This window comes from Amblyomma maculatum, chromosome 9, assembly GCF_055883805.1.
Source record: "Amblyomma maculatum isolate TAMU_Amacu chromosome 9, ASM5588380v1, whole genome shotgun sequence".
Taxonomy (NCBI): Eukaryota; Metazoa; Arthropoda; class Arachnida; order Ixodida; family Ixodidae; genus Amblyomma; species Amblyomma maculatum.
In genome coordinates, this window is record NC_139352.1 from 63,069,589 (window position 1) to 63,088,816 (window position 19,228).

General features: G+C 46.0%; 1 protein-coding gene across 1 annotated transcript; it reads right to left on the bottom strand.

Annotated features, from left to right (window-relative positions):
• Nucleotides 1-323: 323 nt before the first annotated feature.
• Nucleotides 324-18,847, bottom strand: LOC146179197 (enoyl-CoA delta isomerase 2-like). The gene is made up of 8 exons (XM_084578879.1): nt 18,629-18,847; nt 18,306-18,441; nt 14,623-14,721; nt 11,179-11,564; nt 9,482-9,602; nt 2,571-2,660; nt 1,878-2,021; nt 324-671 (listed from the first exon to the last, which is right to left on the bottom strand). The coding sequence occupies exons 1-8, from the start codon at nt 18,673-18,675 to the stop codon at nt 516-518; spliced, it is 1,179 nt and encodes a 392-aa protein (XP_084435005.1). The 5' UTR covers nt 18,676-18,847; the 3' UTR covers nt 324-515.
• Between the last annotated feature and the right edge of the window lie 381 nt (nt 18,848-19,228).

Here is a 19,228-nt window from a genome sequence, read left to right on the forward strand (position 1 = left end):
AGGTAAGGCACTAAAATGTGCTTGACAACACGCAGCCATCGATAACTTGAAGACTGGCACCATGATATAAGGTCTATTCCGATAACCATTGTAATCTGATCTCAGTTCTTGCCATAACCCTCTTTCCTAGAACAATAGCAAAGCCACTAAAACATGCTTAAATAAGAATTCAAAGTAAAAAGTATGTATTAGTGTCGCATAAACCATAAAAGAAAAAGTGCACAATAATATACGCAGATTCGAGGTACTGTACGTTCGAAATTGTAAACTCATCCGTTATCAAAAAATGTTACCATGAGATTTGCGACAAGTCAGACTGGGGATTCTGATGGAGACTGCTTTATTCTGCGCAGCTTTACTGATCGTGACCGATGTAGAAAAATCAAATACTAAGTGGGATATGAGGTAATAAGGAATTTTATAGCTTTCTAAAAGTTTAAAAGGTCAAATGACGCAGGCAGTAAAAGACTTGGTGACACTTTCACAATGGACAATGTCCGCATCAGGTGCACAGTTCAGAGCTTTCCCTTGTCTTTGAAAAAATTCATGACGGCTTGCATCGCCTCTGCCGAGACAAATCGTTCCGTGAGGCGATCACACTCCTTGTCGTTGGCCTTGTGCAGGTCGGCCCATATTGGATCACGGATCAGGGCTTTTGAATACTGCAGAGACTAAGAAAGAGAAGAAGAGAATTGTTCACAGGCGTGACACCAGCAGTGACCATTGTCTTCTATTAGATCTTGTTTCAGTTATAAACTTAAGTAATTCCTCTCCCATCTAATAAGCAACACGAAGGACTATGTAAAATCTTTAAATAACTAAATACTCGAATTATACTATATTGGCGAGGTTTCAGATGCAAAAAGACAGGGACGTGCCTGTCTTTTTTTGCACTTGCCCTAATCTCCTTGCTTTTTTCGCGTTTGAGGCTTTGCCAAAATGAGCAAGCTCCACCAGCTAGCCCAAGAAACAGCCTTGCTGGACACTAAAACAACCTATAATCACTAGCTTGAATGGTCATTACTTGCTAATTTTTTACTAGTTCTACAAAAAGAAAGTTGTTTTGTGTACCCATCAAGGTGGTGGTTGTGGGAACAAGCAGAAGTAAGCGGCCACCAGCTGGGACCAGATGGTCAAGCTTTCCTGTAATGCACTATGTGGTGCTCCAAAATTCATTGCTTGAGAGCCATGAGATGCCACACACAATCTCCCAGCTAATAATGTGAGCACAGAAAAGCATGTATAGGGTGCAGGGATGGTTTGGTTTAGGGGGTTTAACGTCCCAAAGCGACTCAGGCTATGAGGGATGCTTAGTGGAGGGTTTCGGAAACACAGACCACCTGAGGGTTCCTTAACGTGCACCGACATCGCACAGCACACAGGCGCATTGCTTTTCGCTTGCATTGAAAAGCGGCTGCTGCAGCAAGGATTCGATTCCGCGTCCTTTGGGGCATTTTTTGGGACATTGTGCTGCCCTTGTTCTACATTAGAGCTGATCAATTGTGTGCATCATGGACATTTTACTTGCCAGTGCAGTTCAGCAAGTGAGTACCTAGTCGTTCCTGTTTCTCTCTTCCACGCTTGTAACCCCTCCAACAAAGCATGTTGTCATTAAGAGCATGATCAGTGCTGGAAGATGCTGCCAGCAGGACAGACAGACACTACTGAGCTAGTTGAGTTCTATTTGATACCACTTTTAGCACATATTTCGGAGGAACCAAGCTATCCAGCACACTGACATAGGTCTGTTTTGTCTCTTTATAAAAACACACTGCTGTGGTTTGGCTTGCTCTCGAGATGATGAAGTTAAGATGTAGCACACTTTGGCTTGGTAACACTAGGCCATATAGCAGGGCAGAGCCTACATAAATGTATACCTTGGGTGGCAGTTTGGATAGCCGTTGGAGTATCTTCTTGGTTTCCTCATGGAAGGTGGCGTGTGGGAACACGTCTGTCACAAATCCGCATGCCTTGGCCTCCTGTGCACTGAGCTGTTCATTGAGCATCAGGAGCCGGTTGGCCTGCAGAGACCAATCAGGCGTTAGGTGTCGGCCACAGAGCCAGGAGAATGCACAGCACCCTGACCACAAGACACACCTCTTCATCACGGTTAAAAGTTGATAAGCGAGTGAAAAAAGTTTCACTTACATTGCCACGAAACTGACTGTTATTGCTTGCAGTTTGCAATTTTTCGAGGAAGATCACTACTTCTCTGCTAACATTCACTTTTGCATTCAGCACTAAAAATGCACCTAATGAGAGCACATGAAACAAAGGTGGCTATTTGCCGTAAAATGCAATATTCATCCATAAAACCATATCTCATCTGTCATTGCTGTGATACAGCAAATAAATAGAAAGAGATACAACAGGACACAGAACCTCACTACTTCCAATTATTTCAAGAAGACACAAGTAAAGAGGCTGCCCGCCAGCTGTGCCTGACCTTTGGCACAAAGGACGCTTCGCAGGATAGAAAGAGCAACGTCTAAACAGGCTTCATGCAGCTGCTATCTTGCATGCATTTCCAGTATGTGAAGTCAGAGAACGAAAAGACTGGGTGCACTCACCCTTGCCACACCCATGGCTCGTGGGAATGTGTACGAAGAGCAGCCCTCTGGGTTCAGTCCAAGCAGTGTGAATGGCGTGTGAAAAAACGCCTGCAGAAGACAGAGCAGAACAGAGTAAAAAACAAAACAAAACAAAATACGAGTGATCGCCCCGAAATGCAGCAACCCGGATATGCAAACCCGATCGGTTGCATGCTGTACACAAGAAATCCCAAACCCTGCACAGACCTCAAGCGTAAATCGTACAGCTGTTTTTGTGGTATGTTCAAGATGTGATATAGCTAATCCATATATGTAAGCGCGACTGAAATATGTATGTATGTATGTAATGTATGTATGTATGTATGTACAGTACTCACGGATTGAAATAGGACATTCGGAGCGCGTGGCCGTCGCTGAATGCAAGGCAGTGTGGTAAACAGGCCGGCTTATTGGCGACCGGAAGGAGCAGTTCTGCTTCTTAGATGTTCTCCCCCTCGAGCTATACCACAATGCAGCACCTTGGTTCCATGAGCATCCCCGGGCGGCGCTGCATGCAGCGACGGCCACGCGCTCCGAGTGTCCTATTTCAATCCGTGAGTACTGTATGTATGTATGTATGTATGTATGTATGTATGTATGTATGTATGCGTGTGTGTGTGTGTGTGTGTGTGTGTGTGTGTGTGTGTGTGTGTGTGTGTGTGTGTATGTATAACTTTATTAGGGAGCCGGCAAGCGTCTACCCGGGGCGGTTAAGTCCTACTCTGCACTACCTCATTCGGCCCGTTTGTGAGGCTTGTGCTTTTTCGAGCACACCCCGGGCCTGCTGTACGGCCCATAGTTGAATGTCCTTGTCTGTATTCTGCACAGCACTTTGAAGTTCCGGCGGGTATGTCCTTGATGCAGCTTCGGTCGGGAACCTAGCGACTGAAATACTTTTTTTTTGCTGCCATTCTAACTTGCTTTTGGGGAGTGCCGGGCGAGGTCCGATACAAAAAAAAATTCTCAAATTTTTGGAGTGCACAGTTGAAGTCAGAGCCTTAGTAATTTAAATGGGTGTTACTGTTTGGCGCAGCCCTTTTACATTAGAGCTAAAAAATTAAAAATGGTAACCACACAAAGTTATGTTTGCCATAGCACAATGTATGGTGATGACCACTGTTTTATACTGACACTGCTGGTACACCTGCACGAAGCAATGAGACTTAATGGCAGAGTAGTCCATTTCACCAGCGTTGCTTGGTTCTGACTACTTCAGCGTTCAGACTCTTATGTTAGCAGGCAGTAGACTTGTGCTAGCACCCTATATACAAGACATGAACTAGCTAGAAGGACAGTAAAGGGTTGCCCTACAGAACACTCTTCATTGTCTCAGCTTTTACCAGGTACAACCAATTTTCACAAAACTGTCCAAACTGTATTGATGAGGTGGGAATCGGCAGCTTCACTGAAAACTGCATCAGATATAGGAACTTCTGTCACAAAATAGACCAGAATAGACTTATACACTTGCAATGCCTTTCGCTGTTGGCAAGCTTTGCACACCGCTTCCGTGTGATAAGCCCAATTTCTGTAAGCTGAGAACCTGAGGAATCATGAGCACCAGCAGTGACATTCAGCTCATCTAGCAAAACCACTGTGCAGCTTGTTGATGTGAATTTTCGCCACGAACGTTTAACGCTAAAAAATGGTTTACGCCGTGATGAAATGCATATGAATCTGTTTGCTTTTTCAGTTCCACTGTAAGATGTGCTCATGCTTACTATCACCTATCATCTCGCTGAGAGCTCTTCAAGAAGGAAATAAAAAGGCTCTGACTGCACTCGCTAAATGCCAGCCCTGGTCCTTGTTGTGTCTGGCCAAAGCCGCCCAGAAATTCAGTCGGACGCCAAACTTCTTCGGCGAACGCCTCCTTCACAAACTCTGGATACTTCTCTGCAAAGCACCAGTGCACTGGAGGCGAGCCGTACCAAAGGGAAAGAAGCGACGTGTTTCAACATGCGCTGAACGTCCAGACAGCACGGCGCGCCGTGGCCCTGACGGTGAACCCCTTCTCGCCCCGCAGCATATTTGAAGCGAGAGCGCAGCAAGCTCTCCCATTGGCCCTGCGAAAGTGCTGCCGTCGGATTGGACCATTTTGAGCGTCAACGGTTCTCGGAAACGGAGTCTCAAGTGCTTCCGTTCGAGACTCCGAGTGTGAGTTCGTCACCAGCGTCCATCGGGAGCAGTTCGCCCCCTGACAGTGCGGACGCGGCGGAATCTCCCCGGCCGTCGCTGCGCGAGAACAGTCGCGTATGGCTATGTTAGCTTTCGGCCCCAGAGCCGATCTTGTGTAAATACATGTAAATAGTGTATAAAGCCTTTTCTTCATCTCACCAACGCCGACTCGGATTCATCGCTACCGCCCAGGGAGCTGACAGCCCTCGTTCACGAAACGGGTGACGAGCGCTGCATTACCAACTCCTTGGCACAACCCTGTTGACGGTGGGCTACTGTGTGATAACCCCACCGGCACAACATTGGTGGCAGTTGCAGGATCCTTGGCACAACCCTGTTGACGGTGGGCTACTGTGTGATAACCCCACCGGCACAACATTGGTGGCAGTTGCAGGATCCACTGGCACAACCCTGTTGACGGTGGGCTACTGTGTGATAACCCCACCGGCACAACATTGGTGGCAGCTGCGGGATCCACTGGCACAACATTGGTGGCAGCGGTGGGATCCACTGGCACAAGCCTGTTGACGGTGGGCTACTGTGTGATAACCCCACCGGCACAACATTGGATGGCAGCTGCGGGATTGACCGGCGTCAGGCACCTCGGCGCGGTGAGTACCTGAAGTTTCCCTCAAACGCCAGACTTCTCTAACACACAGGGTAGCTTAGAGAAAGGCTGAGCGTAGCATTGTGTTAACCTTGCGTGTTTCAAGCCTACAGGAAGTGTTTTGAAAACCAGGGGATGCTGAGAAGGGAATCAGTGTGAGAAAGGCTTGCGCATCTCTTGCTAGGAGCGAGATAGCGAACGTATAGTACACTATTCTAAAAAGGCAAACAACAAGAGGCCGGTAAAGGATGGAGAGTTACAAGGTCAAAGAACTTCTCCAAATTTGTGATGAGTTGGGCATCGATTTGGGCTCAACAAAAAGAAAAAAGGAAATTCTTGAGATCATGCAGGCAGAAGAAGTGACGGTTGAGGAAGCCGCAGAGGCCTGGGATGATATTCAAGAGAGAAAAGGGAAGGAAGAAGCCAAAAGGCTAGAACTGCTAGAACGCCAAGAGCGCGATGAACGTAGAGAATGTCGCGAGAAAGAGGATCGTGAACGTAGGGAACGTCACGAGAAAGAGGACGCCCGCGTAAGGCAACTGATGCAGCTGGAGATTTCAGCCCATAGAATGAGCGTGGAAAAGATTAAAGCTTTTAATGTCATTCATTGTAACGGTTCAATACCGCGAGACTGTCCACCACCGTTCCTCATCGCCGAGGATATGGCAAAGTATTTGGAAGATTTCGAGCGTGTCTGCAAAAGTAAGCGCTTCGAGCGAGATACTTGGGCACAAAAATTGGTAGCTATTCTCTCCGCTGAGGCGTCGGAAGAAATCAAGCGCGTGATAGATGTTGACTTGAAAAGCTACGATTACCTGAAAGAATCTTTACTGAAAAGACATCGGCTGTCACCAATGGAACTTAGGGACAGGTATCAACGAGAGAAAAACTGTACCAAAACGCACTTTGATTTGGCGTATCAGTTGAAAGCCGATATAACCGAATGGCTAGACAGTCAGGAAGTCTCGGAGCAAATTGTACTTGCACCAGAGAATGAGACACAGCTGGGGGAAGCGGCCAAGCAACGCGATAGCAGCAGCGAGCTGATCGAGTCTCAAACAGAAGTGTCTAGGGTTACCTTGGTCGAACCATTGGCAGCTGAGACGGTTGGAGCCGACTCCATCGGCGAGAAATCCGCAGTGACACCGTCCTGCACGCATTCCCACGTAGCTGTAAGCATTCCACCAATCGAGAGTGGGGAACTGGCAGTAAATCAACCGCCTGACAACTCAGAAGCAGAAGTTGTAAACTGTGGCGGAAATGTAGTCAGGCTAGGAGACGACAAATTGGCAATTTCCGAAGTCAGAGTCGACGTAGATCAGGACACACAGAAAAACGAAGTTGCGCTCATGGAAATTGCGCACCTCACAAGTGTTGAACAGCTAAGGCAGAACCATGACGCGGACGCTGTCGAGAACCACACCTGTGAAGTCGACAGCGAGCGACTAGATAGGAGCCATGAATCTTCCTGTCCTGACGCGCTCAATTGTATTGGCGAAAACAACCTTGGTGAGAACATGGACCTCACGCGATCCGAAGCGCTGCAGCTGTCGGACGAACGTGATCGCGCGCCGGTTAGCGCTGAGCGATGCGGCACACCGGCAGATCAGTGTAACTTGAGAGGCGAGCCCGCAGAGGATATGCCTAGCTCGGGGGCTGGCGTGAGCGAGCCTTGTCCTTGTTCGGACGCGACTGGCAGTGAGTCATGCGCTGCTGGCCGCGATGCAGGCGCGGCGCCGCACTCCGACGATGTCGGCGCCATACTAGCTCCGGTTACCGGCAGCTTGAAAGAGCTGGCACGAAAAGAAAGAAAGCAAAAATTCAAGTGCTGCCGCCAAAAAGAGCGGAAAGGCAGGTGCATGAAAGAATGTTCTCATCGACAGGTGAGAAAACGCAAACGATCGCGAAAGGAAAAGAAGCGGCGATCCCAGTGGCACAAATGCACCCGTGCTCTGAAAATGCGCGATTGGTGCGCCAAGCGTAAAGAACGAGACAGATCGTTCAGTAAAGCGAATAACTTGTGCACGTCTGTTCTTTCACGCACAAAGTGGAAAGAAAGGTCTCGTAGAGAAATGGACAGCCGAGGCTGTAGCGGAGGGAGGAGAGCCAAACCGCCCGAATACTGCTTCGCGTTCTGCCGCTTGCGGAAAATAGCAGCACAATGCGAACTCGGATGCTGTGAGTCATGCATTCAAAACATAGCTACCTTCGACGAGCGTTTCGTCGCTAACGGTTATGCTCTAGACAGATTGGGAAAAATTGAATGACCTCCTTACTTCCTCAGTTGTGCTTTACGGCCCAAGTGATTTCAAGGAGACTCTTTTCTATTACTGATTATTAATCTTCTTTGCTACTTAATGTATCATTAATGTGCAAAATTGTTGTTTGAACCTTGTGTACTGCATCCTATACACTTGTCTCTTGTTGTAGTGGGAGCAAAAAGGGGACAACAATTTAGCTAACTGAATTTGAAATTTTGCCTCTGTCTGGTGTTTGACGGGTGACCGAGGGTACTTGCTTGTGTTGGGTGTTGCCTGTTGTCAGTCGGTTTCGCAAGCCGCAGAAAAGTCTACCGTTGCCAGTGGCGAGTGGCAAGGGCATCGGAGCGACCCGAGCGAAGTTGATCGGCGTGCCCCGGCAACAAGGCTGTCGGCAGAGATCCTGACCTGGCGAGTGGAACCCAAGGCACGTGAGGCTACCTGGCGCCCGGACACTGTACGTGAGCTTGGAGGAACCTGGCGAACGAGCGCGCCCGGCATCCGAGCCACATGCGAGCAGCTCGTCTTCCCGGCGCATTGTCTGATGGCGGGGGTGCTGTTGTGTCTGGCCAAAGCCGCCCAGAAATTCAGTCGGACGCCAAACTTCTTCGGCGAACGCCTCCTTCACAAACTCTGGATACTTCTCTGCAAAGCACCAGTGCACTGGAGGTGAGCCGTACCAAAGGGAAAGAAGCGACGTGTTTCAACATGCGCTGAACGTCCAGACAGCACGGCGCGCCGTGGCCCTGACGGTGAACCCCTTCTCGCCCCGCAGCATATTTGAAGCGAGAGCGCAGCAAGCTCTCCCATTGGCCCTGCGAAAGTGCTGCCGTCGGATTGGACCATTTTGAGCGTCAACGGTTCTCGGAAACGGAGTCTCAAGTGCTTCCGTTCGAGACTCCGAGTGTGAGTTCGTCACTAGCGTCCATCGGGAGCAGTTCGCCCCCTGACAGTGCGGACGCGGCGGAATCTCCCCGGCCGTCGCTGCGCGAGAACAGTCGCGTATGGCTATGTTAGCTTTCGGCCCCAGAGCCGATCTTGTGTAAATACATGTAAATAGTGTATAAAGCCTTTTCTTCATCTCACCAACGCCGACTCGGATTCATTGCTACCGCCCAGGGAGCTGACAGCCCTCGTTCACGAAACGGGTGACGAGCGCTGCATTACCAACTCCTTGGCACAACCCTGTTGACGGTGGGCTACTGTGTGATAACCCCACCGGCACAACATTGGTGGCAGTTGCAGGATCCTTCGCACAACCCTGTTGACGGTGGGCTACTGTGTGATAACCCCACAGGCACAACATTGGTGGCAGTTGCAGGATCCACTGGCACAACCCTGTTGACGGTGGGCTACTGTGTGATAACCCCACCGGCACAACATTGGTGGCAGCTGCGGGATCCACTGGCACAACATCCTAAAGGTAGCCAAGAAACAGCCTCCTTCCACAGCTGCTGCAGTTACAAATCCGTTGTACAGGATAACAGATAAAATCTATATCGCTGGGATGACTGGTGGATATAATGATGCAATTTAAGTGAAATTCTAAAATGCTGCAGTAGACTGTTGGTATGTCCTTTTCCTGAAAAAAGAAAAAATCCCACAGCATCTGCATACATTAACCAACTATGTTTTAAGCTACAGTGTTTTTCTAGCTTTTCACAGTACAGATTATGGTGCACAACTGCCTACTCTCAAGTTAGGGTGAGCGACAGTGTAGATGGTTTCAAATCCTTCAAGTTAATTGGCGACTTCCACTCAACATTAAGAAAATACTGCCAAGCAATGCACAGCAGCAAACAAGCACAAAAACAACAACAAAACAAAGTGCTAACAATGGTGGGGCATACCTTGTCTGAGGCATAGATAAAGTCGAAGAGGCCCAAGACGGTGCAGGAGACTCCTATGGAGGGGCCATTGACGAGAGCCACAGCTGGCTTGGGGAAGTTGATGAAAGCGGCTACATACTTCCTGCAATAACCACACTGAAATCATCAGGCTGAGTAGCTCAATACAAAGAGTGTCAACTCTTGTTTCCTGCCTTCAGTCCAGTTAAGGCATGTCACACCATGCGTGAGAATGCTCATCGCAGTTACGGATGCTTTTAGCACCTAAATTCTTGTTACATCATGAATAGTAAGACAGAAAGATAGGCCTTTGGTCCAGAGTACTTCACCTTAAAAGACCATAAACACCGAATTTTGGTGGAATTTTTCTTGTTAATGATGCATAGGGCATTCCTGTATACCGATCCGCAAGCAGTTTTCGCCTACAATCGCTAAATAATTTGTAATTGAATTTTCTTTTCTCACCAGTTTCGATTTCGACATCCGAGAGATGACTGGACGTCACAATCATGTCTTGATGCTCAGCATGAAAAAAACCGCGATATAATCGCTCATTCTTCACTTGTAGTGATCCCTGTTCTTGAACCAGGCTTTATCATTGTAGTGAATTAAAATGACACAGAAATCATTATATTGCTGTATTTTCATCCCTCACGTGACAGTGACTTGACTGTGACATCACAGCCACTGATCGGCTCTTGAAACCGAAACAGGTGAGAAAAGAAATTCGATTATAAATTATTCGGCAGCCTTAAGCAAATGTGATGTGGTGATCCGTGTACAGCAATGTCCTAGACATCATTACAAATGATAAAACACGAACCCAAAATTTAGGTGCCTACAATCCTTTAAGCTAGGTAGTGAAATAACCTTATAACCTGCACTCAGCAGTCACACAGGCATGTGCTTTTGACAGTGGTACACTATTTGCTGGGCAAAAAATTAACTGAGCGCACCAGCATCTCGAGCAAGTTTTATTGTTCACAAAAAACAATAAAATTGCCGCTTTTCTCCTTCCTTTTGGTCTTTCACCACAGCCCTGCAGTGTTTTTTTAGGCATCCTTAGGCTTCTAACATTGGTACATTCGATTTGTTTGTGATGAAAAAAAGAAAAACTAATATGTCACAGAATGACACAGGTGACCCAGCATTGGAAGGAGGATTCAGGTGTCAGAATGGCCAGAAAAGCATCAGCCGTATTTCCACCTTAATGTAACTTTTTTCTGCCTTTAGCATCCCTTGAAAATGTACACAACGAAACTGACTGAATCTGAGTTTTCATGCATATGACAGAGAAGACATGCAAGATTACCTATCATAAAAAAGAAGAACACTCCCATACCTTTTTCTCAGGCAAGAGCAGTCACTAGTGAACTTGTGTTGCCATTTTACAATACACTAACATATAAAGACAAGGGAGGTGCAAAGAGAAGCACTGAAAAAGGAGACATATGAAATAAGACAAAAATGGCTCCTCAATATCTCTGAAAAGGAAGTTTATCACTACAAATCGCCTAGAATGAACTATCAGGCAAGAGTTTGGTAACGATAGACAGTAACCATGACTGAAGGCAGAGCTTTCAGCAGTATGGGGAATAATGGCTAGTGGCCGGTGCAGAGCTCTGCAAACAAAGCATGCTGTACCGAAGTGTGAACTATCAAACGATCAGGCCATGCAACTCTTCCAACCAGCTGCTCACCGGACAAGATCGGCTGCATCTTTAGCAAGCACTTCTGGTGGCAGGCCTGTCTTGAGCCGGTTCATGAAATTTCCCAGGTCATTGCCACTTGAGAAGAAGTCCCCCGTGCCTGTAAGTACTATGTAGTGAACATCTGGACGTTCTGCTGCCTCTTTGAGGTGCTTGACCATGGCTTCGTACATATCGAGGGTGATGGAGTTCTTCTTGTTTGGCCGGTTGAAGCGAATGACGAAGCCATTGTCCTCGAGGCTGCATGCTAGGTCACCACCACTAGTGGAAGATGAAGACCCGACTGCACTGGCAACATCTGGCGAGGCGCCACTAGCGCTCGTCGAGACGCCGGCAAGCTTGTCCACGAGGGAGGAGTACTCGTCTTGTGCCTTCTCCTGTCGGAGAAGACAATGTGGCGCTGCCTTTAAAGAAGAACAACTCAGTGATACTTTGAGGTTAAAAAGTATTAATTAAATATTTCATGCAGGTTCTGTTTATCGCGATCATGTGAACCAAGTTTGGTGGCCATATGGCACTTTATTTCTACGCAAATCGATTTCTGAGTTCGCCATTTTCGCAACCTGAAGTTGAAGCAATTTCTAAGGGCTACAGCACGTTTACGGTGTCGCAAGTAACACTCACAAACTGATAAGCATACTGAGAACCAAAACTATTTGGCTTGTGTTTGGTAACTAACACACAGCGTCACCTTTTGTAGTTGCTATCTCAGCAAATTAGCAAGCATACAAGAATTTTTCCAGTAAGGCTGAGAAGAACTCATACATCAGAAACAAACATATTTAGAGAAGTAGCATCTTGCTACAAAGCCACGTTTCAGTATTTTGGTTGGCTGCTTTTTCTGCTTTAGAATTTTTTAAGTTCCATATCATATGAGACGTGCAACACCAGGACGACGGACAAAAGGGGAGAGAACACACACTACAACACAGGCACTAACTTTCGACTGACGGAGTCCGTCGTCCTGATGTTGCGCTTCTCTTATGGTATGGATCAGTACCGCCTAGTCCAAATTTCTACCCTGTTTAACTTTGTGTCTTAAAGTGTGTTGCAATAATAAAAAGGAAGTGTGGGGAGCCTAAGGAATATGACATAATTATCAACTCTAAATGTTTAGGAAATATTGTTGGTCACACACTGAAGGCCATCTGGTAAGTGCCTTTCAGTATGAGTAGCTGCAGAGGCACTATGCACGGCATACAGGCTTCCTGAGGTTTATAAATCAGCGATCACAACATCAGCTGACATGCTGAAAGGTTTTCATTTATCCAGTGATTGTCTGAAAATTTGTTCTTGCTCTCGAGATTCATAGATCTTTTAAAGTAGAAAAGTATGAATGCATGCAGCATGTGAGGGTAGTGTTACGTAAAGGGCTAACACTGTGTGGGGTGCAGTATTGCAGTAGAGAGGTGTGGGCATCCACAGTAATTGTCTTGATGGACTCATGGGCCAGTGTGACCAAAGTGAGCCAGCTGAAGTTCCTGCTTTACAGTAAATAAGTGCCTACACATGGAACCCCAAACTTGCATGAACATAAGTATCTTTGCTTTTTGTACTGACTGCATCAGTTATATAGAAACACTGGGCTGGCACTGTTTCAAGAATGTAATTGCTTACACAACACTTGTGTTGCAGCTTGCAATGAACACAGCAGTACATACAGTACACAGGTATTACCAGCATGCGCTCTGTGATTTAACACAACTGAAGGTCCTGAGAAGAACACTTGCGTCAGCCCCACAAATGGTTAAGATAAATATGTAAAAGTCTCACATGCAAACTGATTTCCACTGCAAGAAATACCAAGCGTCCTGCCTTACTGGCTAGAACAAATAGGAGGGCACAGAGGCCTTTGTCATGTCGATTTAAAATTTTCCATACAAGACAGCATAACCCACAAACACATCTCTGTGCACACACTATCACAGACCATTTTCTGTTATTTTCTGTTCTTATATAGCACATTTATATTAACAAAAATAAAAACACTAGCCTCAGGCTGCTTTGCTATCACTCACTCAGGATTGAGTATACAAAGTGTAGCAAGACTATTTCTACCCCATTACAACACATTAAACACTTTCCCAGTGTGCTACCACTAAGACAGACAACTTTTGCATTTTGCCAATGTTTTTCCATCCGATATTCTTCAAGAGCATGCCTGTGGCAGGTGACATGGCTGGGCATTCATCGTCAGTAGTCTATGAGATGCCATGAGACATGTCATGGCCAAATTGGCCGGAGCTGCCAACTTCGGCAGCACTTTTGAGACAGGAACTGCATCCACTGGGACTCAGGGAGTGAAACATGCTACAGTTGGGCCAAGCAAGCATGTTTGTACAGTTTGTTTAAAGTGGGGCTTTATATCTCTGCTGGGTGGCCTTTCACATAATGTGGCAGATTACGAGTGTCTGCTAATGAGTAACGTGCAACCCAAAAACTGAATACTACAACATCTTATTCACATTTCACCTAATCACCTTAAATCCAACGTCACTGCTCTCTTAGCTGGCCAAAAAATAACGAAAAATGTTGTTACGTCAGCACGCTGAAGCAGAGAGACACCTTTGCAGACTAAGCAGCTGGATGGGCTGGTATTCGTTCAAGACAAACAGCACGAGGCCTGCAAGCTGACCACAGAGCTCGCAAGGGGGCCATAGACTTTTGCACCACACCCTTCCAGAAATAAAATTAAAAAGAACCCAGCAAGTTTTGGCCAGTTATAATGTAGTTTATATACATTGACCTTTTACATATAGTAATGTCTTTAAAGCAATGCATGGTACACTGTAAATAAAAATAAATGATGGTTTCACCTCTTCCCACTGAGTGATCATCACACTCTGAGCCTACCTGCCATATTCGTGATGAAAGGAAGGCAACAACTGGAGTCTGAGACCCACGACACAACAAACGAGGCGAGTTTCTTAAAACCTCAGGCATCATCACCATCGCCCGGTCTATACCAATTGCAGGGCAAAGCCCTCTCCCATATTCCTCCAATTAACCCGGTCCTGTGCTAGCTGCATCCACTTGACCCCTGCAAACTTCTTGACCTCATCCGTCCACCTAACTTTTTGCCGCCTCCTGCTACGCTTTCCTTCTCTTGGCATAGAATTTGTTACCCTTTTCGACTATCGGTTGTCTTCTCTTAGCACTACATGCGTCCTGCCCATGCCCATTTCTTCTTGATTTCCACTAGAATGCCATTGATTAGAGTTATTTCTCTGGCCCACTCTGTACGCTTCCTATCTCTTAAAGTCATGCCCTTCCAAAAGCAGCCTCCCCACTGCAACTCCATGTAAGTGCCACTGCATTGCAAATGGCTTTACGATGCACAGCATACATGGCCACGAGGCAGCAGCCTCACAAGCTGCCCAAGGGTCGCCTGAGGAAAACACTCATGCAAACACACAGAGGATGATAAAAGCAAACCTTGGGCATGTCGCCGAGTGAGTTCCAGGCGTCCCACTTAGCCCTGCCGACCAGGTCAAACACTCCTGGCTTGGAAGTGGAGCATTTGCCCGCTGTGGCCTGGCATCAGGGGCACAATGACAAAATGAGCATTTTTAGTGTGGGATTCCTGAACCTACACTATAGTTTAGTAAGCTATATATTCAATAATGTTGTTCAATGTTTGGGCCATAAAATAAACCATGTGGTGCTTCAATATATTAAACATCTCATTTAACAAGATAATTCAGTGTTAACTGAGCCTTATCCTTGATCTTTCTTTATCTCAAACTTGACCCTACATGGCATATGCAATTTTAATTTCTGTTGTGCAGAGTATGACCAAAAGTGCAAAACACACATTACTGCCAGAAAATCCTTAAATTTTCTGCCAGAAATTTTCAAATTTACCACGTGAAACTATCAAGTAGCCGCATTTTGATCAAAGAAATGAAAAGTGTAAGAGAGAACGCAAAAAATGGTGTTCGATCGAGATGTATTCTTTATGCTTTCCAAGATAAACTCGCCACAACTCGCTAATTTGCTTTTCTAACACAGTTTTCCCAATCTTTTGACATCATTATTGTTCTACTAAAACACTAATATCAATGGCAGCCTTAACCTTTTCACTGCAGAGTTTTTTGGGACTGCTGCCCACTCCCTGCCGGGTTATTTTGCACGTTAGACGGAATTATTTTACTCGTTAGTTCTGTGAAAATTTTAAGCCAGTAATGCACTATGATGCTCTGTAGAAAATGTTTGTTAAATATATTTATTACATTTGGCAGGCTTCTGCTAGGTGCCTATTCTTATAGGTGGCAAGATCAGTTCCTCGTCGTCTTCATTCGACAAATTTTTAAGCTCAGCTGCTTCATCATTGTCATTTTCACTTGACTAAGAATTCATTGGCAGCTTTTCCTTTCATTTGCCCTCCAAACCGTGGAAGCATGTGGCACACTGTCTCGCCATGGATGCAATGCTGACGACGGGAAAGCGATGCAGTGTTGATGGTGATGATACGGGTCGAAGATCATCTGATCCTTATGTTGTTTCAAATTTACCCTGCCAGATTTATTCAGTCATGTGGCTTCTCCACACACAGCATGATATGTCCACATCATTATTGTTATACGAGTAGCACTGGGAGCAGCAGGGAGTGAGCTATAACGGCAACACGAGTTTACTCGAGAGTGGCACGGGGTTGTGCATGTATGGTCTCCCGAGATACCTTGAGAGTGGCAGTTGACAGGTTAAATGGGTGCTTGCACCAGTAAAAAAAAAATGAGACAAAAATAAGCACGCAAGATAAACAGTACGTAATGTAAGAACAGAAACATACTTCAGCATAAAAACACTTTACATCTTAAAGCTCACATAGCCTAGAGTGAACTAGCGCTGTGGCACTAGAGGTAATGGCAAAGCATATACACGCAGCCTTTCATGTTGGCATCCTTTTCCAGAAACTGAAAGCTAGAAATAGGGATTCATGCCCCATTCTGAATGAGTGAGGTAAACTGGGCTTCTCAGTACACCTGAGAAATTCACATTTCCTTCTAGACCCATCACAATGTCTTGGTGCTGGGGAGGGGTGGATTTATATGGAGGACTGGGGAAGGGCTGCTGCCCCCTCCAAGTAAGAGATTTCAGGTATAAAAACCATGCTGAACCCTTTTTTTTTTTAGACCAACGAAGCGCTAAAAGTACGCGATTCAAGTGCAACGCTCGCCCCTACAAATATGGCTCCTCCAAATGTGATCCAGGAAAGCTGAAATTAATCAAATACTCTCCATTACAGTGTTCCTTACAGTCCATGCTGCACCAGAATGTTAAACCTCATATACCCTACAACAGACTCCCTTCCAGCCTGCTGTCTGATGGGGCAAAACGATCAATGCAAAAACCTAATTTACAATTTTTGACACAAAGATAACCAGGCTACTGTGCTTTACCTGTGACAGTGTTACAATAATATATGTTCATAAGAGTATGTAGTGTCAATATGCAAGATGGCGTGATTAAAGTACCAGTGGTGTGCAAAATGCGGGACAAGGTAGAGACAATGTAATTCTTGATATTGGACCACAAAGGCAAGCTTAGCATATGCCACAGCATTCGCAGGCTTATTTGCCTCAGTACGTTCAGAAGGAAATTACACGCTTCCCCCAGTGCTATAAAAGCACATGAAAGGCAGCTGTAACTGAAAAAGACTTTGCAGCCAACAGAAAAACTCACCTGCAACTGAAAAAGACCCTTCAGCCAACAGAAAAACACACAAGGAGGAAAGAAAACAGTTCAAAGCAGGAAACATCTGCCAAATGCAGGAAATGACAGAAAAAAGAAAGCAAAAGGATATGATGCGAGGGTAGCAATGAAAAAAAACAAATGTAACTGGCTCAAAGAGCAGCTGGCTCCATTACAGGAAGAGCTCTGCAGAAACTAGAGCTCAACTAGTCTTTCCTGAATTGATAAAACAAAAAGGGATGTGTGTGGTTGGTAAAGATTAAAACAAAAGCTAGCTTATCGGCAAAGTGCTTTAAAAAAACAGTTGGCACTGCCAAAAACATTTGAAACCAATATCTTCCAGTCCCCCACAGCAATGAGATATAATTGGTCCAAAAAGTGGCCCGAAAGATGTATGCGATATAATTAGATGTTAAAGACTAACTCCAGAGGTATTTTAGACAAGTGTTTTTATTTTAATATTCAATAACTCTTTTGATATTAATTCCATTCAGCAAATGTGCATTAGCCACTTGTCACGCACGCCGGCAAAGGAAAAATCCTCCTGATATACACAGGTAATTTATACAAAAAATTTATGGAGGACTTATGCAGGAGTAGGAAACTATCTTACAAAACAATGCTCACGCTATCAATTTCCTCCTCTACATGTACTCGTACTTCGGCACAAGCCGACGGCGGGATGTTTCCTTAATTGACTTTCGGTGCGAAAGCAAGGATGCGGCAACAGTCCAGGGTCTTGTCCTGTCTAAGATAAAGCTCAATTCGCCTTATTGTTGACCAGAGCTCAGCAATAAAACCTAGAAAATGGGGCCAGAGTAATGCCATAATTCACTCTCAGCGCGGAGGCAAATCTACAAGTGCACGAGAGATGTAGATGAAACAAGTCATGGCTGTCTCACACCTGCGAGCACAGCACTGAAATTCACTGATTCTGCAAACTATTACGAATTTCTTCGTACTATAGAACACTGCCATGTTCCATGTCAACTGAACTTTGGCGACATTTGGGAGGACAAATTTGCGCATGACATTCAATAGGTGTGTATTAGATCACCAGTATCTGCTATGCAAAAGCTGAGAGGGCTGAAATCTTAAACTGAGAGCATAAGCTGTGGCATCATCATTTCAACATACTCAGTCTCGGGAACTCATAGCCCAACTTGCGAGCAGAAATGACGAGTTTCGATTCTTGTAGCAGAGTTTATCATACTTCGCCCATCTATTTCAGATACATGCATAGGTCATGCAAGTGGGTAAACTGAATGACAACACCGGTTAGATTTAGGCTGACTTCCCTTTCAGGACGGCCACGGATTCAGTGCTAGCATCAACATTATTTTCGAGAGAAGCGTCGTGCACTGATACCTGGCCCACAACAACCCTGTCGAACAGGAGGCAACGGCGGGCGTTGACGGCATTACCTGCTTGTAGAGTGCGTACAACTTGAGCTTCACGTCGTTCGATGGCTCCTCGGGCAGTTTCTCGACGTTAGTGACTGCAAGGTTGAAGCGCTCGAGAGGTGAAGGGGCCGACGAAGACCAATAAGCCGCGTTAACCCTTGAAAAAAGAAAAGGTAGCGAGGAAGACAACGACGTAAGGAGAAATGACCTCGAATACAGACGTCAGAACTACAAATCAAAACCGGCCTAGCTCCGTGGTAGAGCAAAGCCGGCAACATCAAAGCAGAAAAGTGTCGTCGATATATATACTCGGACTGAGAAACTGAGAACAGTGGAATCCTTGCCTGTAAACGCATGGACGCAAGGTCAGCCTTCGCGCGAGGGACAACATTATCCTCACTCGATCGCTCGACTACGGTTTCCTCCTAGGCACGGAGGAAGTTGAGAGAGTGTGGGACAATGAACAGATGCAGCTGACGTCGCACAAAGCTCCCTGAACGCTACCGATCGACGTTCGGAACCGGCTGTCGTGGATGCGGCGTATCTGCGCATCAACACTTTTCTTGACTAACCGGCGTCAAGAGATTTGATATCGTGAGGCCACCAGTCGCCGAATTGGCACTTGCAGAGAATCACGAACTTTCGTCTGCTCTGAAGTCTGCACTCACTGTGGCACAAGCTGAAGACGCTGGTATTTTAACGAGCCGCGTGTTAGTTTTATTAGCGATCAAAAACAAAATGTGATAGAAAGAAACACCAACACTCTAAAATGAGAGGTAAGTAAATACCTGCGGAAGCCAACCAATCGCAGCCATTGCGATCACAGTGGTTTCGGTTTCTTTTTCTCTGACCCCGCAGCAGAAAATAGTAGGGGTAACAATTTCTTTCACGAGTTGTCGATATGTTGCGCAAGGTGCTCATCTGTGTAGCTTAAATCATATAAT